Genomic DNA, 8,566 nt, shown 5'->3' with positions numbered 1-8,566 from the left:
GGCAGCAGCTCCAACTTTATCATTTAGTTGCAAACGTACATTAACAATGGAACTAGTGTTGTCAGCAGCACTATCCCAACTGTTGCTCACTGTAGACATGTTGAAGGTATTCGTGGGAAGTTTCCCAGCAGAAGTTTCCCGTTTCCATGGTTTATGTGGCCACCGAATGGTTAAATTTATCGGTTACGCTCAGTTTGTGCATGTGCGGTTGTGCATGGCGGTCCATGTTGCTTGTTGTTGCATAAATGTCATTTCACTTTTACCGAGTCGTGTAATGTCCCTGCCACCCGGCAGATCAATGTCATTTACAGCTAATGTCAATCGTCGTAATGCCATTTGTTTGCTGTCACAAGGGGAAACTAATGCCGTTCGATGAAGCGATCTTTCCGTCGAACGAGTTCACGAAACACATCCGCATTCGATTTCGGACCGAGTGTATAGTCTCGACGCCAGGGACCTTTTAGGGAGATGGCTATTGACTTATGTACATGTAACTGTTGTAATTCGTAAATAACTGATTCTTTACTAGATTAACCAATTGCTGATTTGATGACGTAATAGTACACGCGAAAGTTTCTAAAAGAAAGCTACTCTCAACTACAGCGGCTGGACGGGCTGGGACGCCGGCCATGTTTCATTTGTGCTCTGTTGTCGTTGTTGCCTGTATCACGGCTGTTGATTGTCCGATTGCGCGTGTTTTGATGATCAAGCTGGTGACTACACGAATTAGCTGCCGCCGTCTCATTTCCTGCAGCCAGAGTGTCAGTCGTGCTCCCACACTCCGTCATGTCGTCGGCCATGTTGGTTTCATTTGGCTCTTGCCTGGACTAGGAGCTTGACTTCATTTGGTCGTGCAGCTGTGGCAAATTGTGTAAAACGGGCGGGCTTATATTCTTGGTTGTAGTTTTTCGTGACGCGAATTCTTTTTCGAGGATACACGCATGTTACATGCAAGTTTCGATTGATTTTATTTCTACGAAAGTCACGGCTCAGAAGGACCACGGTCGTGGTCATCATTTTCGAAAGGTTATTTGTTTTCGTGGTGTAACAGTAGGCAGGCAAAATTACGTTAAGTTCACCTAATGTCATTTGTTGCACATGACGTTAGATATGTCGTGTCACAGGGGTATAACCCTTCTTGAACTTGTCATCAGAAGTGTTTCACGCCACCTCATTTTTTGTTATTCATTTTTGCCGACGAAAACTTGTTTAACGTTGGCAAATGAGTTCTGAAGAACCCCGCAGGGGAGGTAGATGAAAGCTTAGTGCTTAGCGACACATTGCACTTATTGTTTTTCACCCCTTCATTCCCTGACAGGTCCTTAGAATAAACAAATAACAGACACGTGGGGGTCCCCCGTGCGCTGATATCACTTCATCACTTATCTAAACTTTGTTTCGTTGGAATCATACCAGTACAAAAACAATAATGATGAAGAACGAAGCAGTTAGATGTCAGCAAGATGCTCGCCAGTGGCAGCTGAACGACCTTTGTGTGTTTAAAGCGAGTGTTACAGGGCAGAGAATTTCAAAGCTTCACTGCGCGTGTGAAAACACTGTGTTTGAATGTATTAGCACGCGCAACAAAGGTGTTTTGTTCAAGGCGTGAGAGCTACGGGTAGAAGTTTTCTTAGTAAATGCGATGAGGTTACCACGAGGAAAGTCGGATTTAGCAGTTAGACAGTTAACATTCGGCATAAAATGCAATCGCGTAGGTAATATCAGAAATGAATGAATGCATGGATGAACGTGTTTGTCTTTAACTACTTTCAGGTGTTCGAGTTCGAGTCGGCGCTCGTGTTCTCGGCAATGGCTGGAGCGTCACGTGACCCTCAGCCACTGCGGTTCTCGTCCGTTTCCCTGCATTGTTGCCGGCTGCGGGCAGCGGTTCGGCTCCCAGGCCGCGCTGCAGAGGCACGTCAATGCCCACTTCGAGAGGTCGCTAAACGGTGAGTGATGCGATTTCTTTACGGCTGTACAGCATCGCGAACATGGAGGAAAGGGAAAATGAGTTGGCAGGCAACTAAACCATTGAAGTGAGATGCAATGCGGCATTATTCAGAAACAGAAGACAGTTATTCGATATCTTTCGTCCATGATTTTTATGCTTGAATATCTTTTTTTTTCACGCTTAGCAAAGAAATTCAATCGCGGGGCTGCGGCGTCGTATTTTCAAGTTCTTGTATTGTCGCTTAGTCCCTGTCATTTTCTTTAGTTTGTTATTGGTTCGTGTTTTGTTTGTTTACATCTCTCGCATTTCTGCGTGTTTATCATAACTTTGTTCATCATAACCCGTTACATAAAACGATTTGAACAAACCTAGAAATGCATTGTCTTCAAATAAGGAGGGGGCGCTGCGGAACATACGATGAATGAAAAAAAAAAAGTATCAGCAGAACACGTGATCGCCACGTCATGTCCGCTCTCAGAGGCGTCACATGTTTGGCCGACACCGCAAGCGTTCTCAAGCCAGTGACTTCGAAAGCAGTTGCACATGCCAAATATAGCGGCCTGACGTAACGGTGTTACCTGGTTTGTATCGACGCGCATTCTCAAAAGCATCACTGGGGCATATCTGGGGTATTACAGTCGTGGTTCTAGTACTCACTGTGGGGTACTCGTAGGTACTGTGGGGTACTGTGGACTTAATGGGAACATTGTTGCCATTACCCGGGTTGCGCAGGTTTTTAGTATGTATCACTGTAATAGTGTGTGCATCACTAGGCCTTACTGGCGTAATTGTAGTCGTCACCAATGGGGACATCCTAGAAGCATCGTGAGCATTAGTGGGACATTATGGACACATCTGCACGCTCAGGTGCGTATTCGAAGGCGTTGCCTTGGCATGAGGGGGGCATCGCTTTAGCGCTTGGGTCAGTAATACAACAAAACCGACCGGGTGGTTTTAGCTACGAGCGAAAATACATATATGTCATTATTACATGCAAAATTCAAACATAGGTAACACGAAAAAAAAAAGAAAAGAAACTGAAGGCAATGTTACAAACCTGAGTAAAAAGTGACCCATTGAAGAAGGCATTGCAGCGCAAGTAAAACAAGCCGCAATAAGCCGCGATGAATAAAAGACCAGAATACCGGACACGAGAAGCATTAAGCTAAAACTCGTTTATTGGTCACTTCGAGAGAGACAGAAATAAATTTATTGTTGGTCAAGGCGCTTTGTTGGGCTAGTTGGTTATGATCCATGAGACTGTTTGGCGTAGCGCACACCCACAAGGACAAAGAAGGACACACACCACACACAGCGCTAACTTTCAACTAATGGTTTTATTTTTGATCACACGTGTCCTTTTTATACAGCAAACAGGCGATCGATAAAACCAAGAAAACATGTATTAGTACAGTATTGACCGCGTGCACGTCATCACTGATCACATCTGCACCCACCTTCTTCAAAGCGACATTTCAAGATACCTCTTTTCTTTATCGGACAAACCTAAAGAAGGCGCACTCACGCATTTTTCTTTCACTTTTTCAATTTCAAATGCCTCGATTATTTCCCGGGTTGTTTTGTCTCGAGCCCTATATAGAATACGAGTGTTCGCAAACTCTGGAACGCAACCACACCTTTGGCAGTGAATGCCCAGGTGGCCAGACACAGCTTTGTTGACATTATACGAGTGTTCTCTATTATCTTGTTCTCATTATACGAGTGTTGGACCAGGCTTGAGCCCAAAGCTGGGTAGCCTCTTCACTCAAGGTAGCCATGGCTTACTGCTACCGCCTGAGTCCACCAACCATAGTTGAAGATCAGAAAAAAAAAAAAAGACGATCAATTAAGTAGCGCACGCGCGATGGTTCTACAGTCATTGTGTTGTACGCTTTGGGTTGTAAACGGGCCTTTTACTAAAGTGCACTCGATTACCATTTTGGCATGATGCCTCGCGGCACCATGTCAGCGATTGGAGGCGATGAGAGAGAGGCCTCGTGTATGCTTGAGACGTGCGATCAAAAGCAAGTGAAAAAAAAAAAATTCTCTTAATTGACGTTTAGACGATGCACAACTCTTACCGTTTTATGGGCTCCTTTGGCCAGTCTCTAGCGTAAACCCAGCGTGCGGCAGTTTCGCGTAATCTCATCGATACGAATCTCCGTGTACAGCTGCGAATCTGCAGACGATGTAGGTGCGCTACACCCAAGGTCGGACGGGCAATTATTTGGCGCCGCGCCGAAAGCTTTGGCGACATGCGATCATCTTCGCCGATAACAGCCGCCACGTGCACCTGATGTTGGCTCGTATGCGTGGGAAGCTGTGAAAAGATCTAAGATGCGTAGTGAATCGAAGTGAATGTGAAAATGTAACACCCACTGAGGTGTGGGGACAGCTTTTAGCGAACAATATAGAGATTAGGGTTGTACGTGAATTGTACGAGTAGATTCCAATCAAAATGAGGATGCTACCCAGCAGAAAATGGCAACTTCCCATGAGGACAGCAGAAATACCTGTTATTGAAACCGGATTTCTCTGTAGGCACTACAAATTCGTGATGTGCAACAGGCAGCTTTTCTTTCGTGACTACAGATGTTAATTATCTCGTGTGTGTGCTGTTACAACAGAGAGCTGAACTATTACAACAAACGTTTGTATTACCGCAGCAATATGTGTCGTCACAAGAGGCACTGATTTGTCACAACAGAAGTGTCCCCGAATTAAGAGGAGAAGTCCGATGTGTTACTACAGAAACCTGTTGACACAATATACCCCCAACAGAGCCCGCAACTAACGACAGGGTAACAACACAGTCACATGTCTCAAAGTACAAGACTTCAGAACTCTCTTTCGTCGTATTCTGATGTACTTTCCAACTGAGTAGAGATAAGCAGGCAGACACGTGATCGGTATTGGCGATAAAAAACTTCGGCACTCATTCGGGAGTTGTTGATCAAGATCGGGGCAGGGTGCTAAGATTCGTGTTTGTCATAAAAGAAACAAAAAAAACATTAAAAAGTGGTGAATCGAGGTGCATGTCAAGATGTAGCATCTATACCGTGAGGTGTTGAAACACCTTTCGCGAACGAACATCAGATTAGGCTTTTATGTCGATGGAGTAAGATTGCAATCAGAGTTACGCTCGAGCGTCTTATGTCTACAGACATGTGATCGCCTTCGGCGATAGCGACTTTCGAGAATCACTCAGATGTGTTTAGCGAGTGAGAGAGGGATGGGAAAGCTGCGTGAGGAAATGTAACAAGTGGCGAAATTCAAAGCGTAACACTTCCGAAAACGCCTGCGTAGCCGTAGACACTCTTCACGAACGAGATAACGATAGTGTTGCGTTGATGGACTATAGATTACGGTGAGGATCGCACTGTAGCATCTGGAACATTCAGTAACGCTTCTCTATTCAATTTTGACTGTTCGTGGGACGTGATGTATATTCCACGTCTTTATTATTTGGCTGAAAAACCTTTTTATCATCTGAGTATTTTGCATCTTAGAGGCTATTGCGTTTCAATGTAAATGGAAGTATTAACAGGCTAATCGGTTAAGGTAGGCAACATGTTATTATAGTATTGGTGGGGAAAAGACATCAACGCAATGATCAAACCGAGGTCGTTAGAGCTAGCGCAACAGTGCTTCATAAAAATATAGCTTCAGTAAAGTCAAATATTGTGTATTAGACTGAAGTTAAAGTGTTATAAAGTCTGTGTCAGCGCAAACGGGATCATTGATGGTTTGCCGCTGCCGCGTTGTAAAAGTGATGTCAATAAGGATGACCCATCATCATTTTCGACGTTCCCCCTGTCGCTTACAAAATATCTCGCTACTGATTCATTATTACAGCACTATTTAAACGCTTCGTACGTCATTCCACTGATTAAGTACGTGTGTTTCTGTGCAATTTTACGGCGTGTATGTAGATTACATGCAAATTCCGTTAACAACCATCGATAATCACACGGAAAGTGGTGCGAAAATATTAGAATGCATACAAAATATTTCAATGGAAATGAGCCTAGTCATTCAATCTAGTTCACGTTGGAATTTTTTTTCTTTGTTGACCTGTATATTGCACCAATATTGAAACGTTTCGGGTCTGACGTGCTCACTACAGTGTGAACGCCAGTCGCCGCGCGATTCGCCAGTCGCGCGACCGCTGTCAATCGCCGGTTGTGAACGGCTAACGTTTACGCCGTGAGCTAAGCGCAGCGTGTGGAAAGTTGTTTGCCCCGCGCCAAGAAATAGAGAGATTCTTTCGTGCAGCTGTCGCCGGCAGTGCTAGCGGAAGGACGCTTGCAGCGTTCGCATATATACGAACAGAAGCGTCGCCCTTGTGCGAAGGAAAAAGAAAGAAATTTTCGAGGGGGCATAGAATGGGGCGTCGTTGCGGCGAGCATCTGTGTTTTGGCCATCGTCCGCCAGAGGGATAACACGTGCGGCAGCCGCGCAATCTAGTCCCCCTCCCCCGGCTCACCCCCCCCCCCCTGGAAATAGAAAGATAAAGCAAACATCACTGGGGGTGAGGCCGGCTGAATGAAGAAAGAAAGACACAAACAGGCAGACAGACATGGCAAACCGGTAGATGGGGAGTGTTTCAGCACATTTGCGGAGGAACCAAAAAGAAAAAAAGTAAACACAAAATGAAGAAATCAGGAAGGTTACCTAACGGAGAGAGGACAAGTACAGAGGAAGGCGGCTTTTAGCGACTTGTCCCAGAACGCAGCCGCTTCATCACCAGGGCTTTTTCGCTGCCTACGTCGGTCGTTCCGTCCTCGCAGTGAAGCTTGGTTTCTATTTTTATCTTTTATCTGCGAACGCCACTGGCGCTGTGGCCTTCTATCTAGCTCCCTCTCCTCTTTCTCTCTCTCCCTCTAGTGTGTGTGTGTATGTGTGCTGAAAGAAGCATCCATTCCGGGGAGAGGCCGGTCCAAATGTGGAACCGCGGGTCACGGGCATGAGAATCCTGAAACACATTTGGCGACAGGGCGTGCCTGCTCCCCCTCTCTTGCGCGTTCACTTTGCTTCGACTTTTCACTATGTCCCCACTGCGTCTGTAATAGAGCTGTGCCTCGCATCTGTATATCTCATCTCAAATTAAGTGGCTGCCGATAGGATTGTGCAAAGCGCGGTTTTCTTTACCTCTGACATATGCTATAAAAGCGAGTGCAAAAGTGGGCATGCCGTCCCGGCCGTTTCAGATAGTGCCATGATCACGCAAGTAAGAACTTAAGTGTCGTTTTACGACATCGTCTCGTTTCGTGAAAAAGCACCAGTTCTGCGTGCACCACTCTACCTCTATAAAAATCAGAGTGCGTGCATAGGTAGAGATATCTATCTATCTATCTATCTATCTATCTATCTATCTATCTATCTATCTATCTATCTATCTATCTATCTATCTATCTATCTATCTATCTATCTATCTATCTATCTATCAATTTCCTTTCGGCCTCTGTCTATTCATCCATCTATCTGATGTTATCTTATCCGAGTTGATCGGCTTATCAGAGTAACGCTTCTCAACTGCCCGTGGCTTTGCAGGCTCCGGTCCGGTGCCGCTTGGCGGCGGCGCTGGAAGCAGCGGCTCCGGGAGCGGCGTTGCATCAGGCGGAAATCTCCTCGGATCTCGAGGCCTGGGCTCCAAGGAGCTCGCGAACGGCGAGTCGCCGCTGAAGCTGCTCAGGCTGCGCAAGAAGCTCAAGTGCCGGCGTCGAGCGTGGGCTACCGGTAAGTGAATGAACGGCGTTTTTCTCTCTTTATTCATTTTATAGCGGGTCTCCTGAATCCAAGAGCCAGCGAACGATAGCCTCCGAGTGAGAAGAGTGGATCTCAGAGGCTATGCTTTTTCTGCTGCACACACCGGAATAGGCAGTGTGGCCAACATGATTTTGTTGGCCTTACGCTTGCTTTAAGATTCCGAAACCCTCGCAAATTGCGTGGCTCACTTTTTCCCTTGAATTCAGATACACGGAAATACTGATGGTTGTCTGACCGGTCCCTCTTAGAAGGAGCACACAAGATTAGTTACTGTGACCTAGTGTTCTTGGTGCGGTGAGAGCCGTCGCATTTCTTCGATAAACTTCCCTCTCAGCCGAGTTACTTATATAAGTAGTTAGTCTTAACATCTGCATATGCTAATTTTATGCAGGGCACATCGCGTTTTGTAGTTCCTAAAACATTTGTATTACAGCTACAATTTGGCGAGTTATCTGTACATTAGAAATTCATGATCATGTGTTGGGCGTTCCTCGGCCAGATCGTTGGGCCATTTAACGGCGCACACATTATCCTAATCATCATCACCCATGATAGCCAACAAATAAATGGAGTACTTGAATTGCCTACCGTTAGGTACAAGATTAATGAAGGTATTATTTACTACTTCACACCTGAGAAACGCGACTCAATTTCAAACTTCAAAGTGATATATTCTTATTAGATTAGGTAGCAAACAGTTACATATAGAAGCGTGAAATGAAAAAAAAAAATAGCGTTAGTGCATAGCTAACAAAAGAGATATAAGGAAAAAGAAAGGATGCCACAAAAGAAGACATACTGTGCTTAATTTACATATACTTTAATTAATCGCTATATGGTTGGCTA

At 45.2% G+C, this 8,566-nt stretch overlaps 1 protein-coding gene across 1 annotated transcript in view; it reads left to right on the top strand.

Moving 5' to 3' along the window:
- LOC119403330 (zinc finger protein jing) overlaps positions 1–8,566 on the top strand; it is a 179,313-nt gene that overhangs the window by 133,640 nt on the left and 37,107 nt on the right. The window contains exons 6-8 of the mRNA XM_037670273.2: positions 755–761; positions 1,774–1,949; positions 7,505–7,690. Of these exons, the coding sequence (XP_037526201.1) occupies positions 755–761; positions 1,774–1,949; positions 7,505–7,690 (369 nt within the window). The remainder of the gene's footprint in view (positions 1–754; positions 762–1,773; positions 1,950–7,504; positions 7,691–8,566) is intronic.

This window comes from Rhipicephalus sanguineus, chromosome 8 (assembly GCF_013339695.2).
Source record: "Rhipicephalus sanguineus isolate Rsan-2018 chromosome 8, BIME_Rsan_1.4, whole genome shotgun sequence".
NCBI lineage: Eukaryota > Metazoa > Arthropoda > Arachnida > Ixodida > Ixodidae > Rhipicephalus > Rhipicephalus sanguineus.
This window is presented reverse-complemented; position numbering and strand designations above follow the sequence as displayed.